Source organism: Eimeria mitis, genomic scaffold (assembly GCF_000499745.2).
Source record: "Eimeria mitis Houghton genomic scaffold, Emh_scaff4716, whole genome shotgun sequence".
Lineage (NCBI taxonomy): Eukaryota > Apicomplexa > Conoidasida > Eucoccidiorida > Eimeriidae > Eimeria > Eimeria mitis.
In genome coordinates this window covers 4,477-4,790 of record NW_013573019.1, presented here as the reverse complement: position 1 = coordinate 4,790, position 314 = coordinate 4,477, and the positions used below count along the sequence as shown (strand labels likewise).

The window sequence follows — 314 nt, the reverse complement described above, 5'->3', positions numbered from 1 at the left end:
CTGCTGCTGCTGCTGCTGCTGCTGCTGCTGCTGCTGCCAGCAGCAGCAGCATTCGGGCTCTCTACGTCGACGTCCTTATAACGCCCATCCGCAGCATTCGCCTCCCCGCTGCTGCTGCTGCTGCTGCTGCTGTTGCTGCTGCTGCTGCTGCTGCTATTACTATTGCTAGGACTGCTACTACTGCTGCCGCTGCTGCTGCTGCTGCTGCTGGGGGCAGGTTGCTGTTGTGTTCTTTGTTGTGTGTCTCTGTGTCTGGCTGCAGCTGCTGCAGCAGCGGCATCAGCAGCAGCAGCAGCAGCAGCAGCAGCAGCAGG

The 314-nt window shown here is 61.1% G+C and overlaps 1 protein-coding gene across 1 annotated transcript in view; it reads right to left on the bottom strand.

Annotated features, from left to right (window-relative positions):
- EMH_0077200 (uncharacterized protein) overlaps window positions 1-314 on the bottom strand; it is a gene marked incomplete at both ends in the record, with an annotated part of 4,903 nt that overhangs the window by 217 nt on the left and 4,372 nt on the right. The window contains one exon of the mRNA XM_013499827.1: window positions 3-314. Coding sequence (XP_013355281.1) covers window positions 3-314 — 312 coding nt within the window. The remainder of the gene's footprint in view (window positions 1-2) is intronic.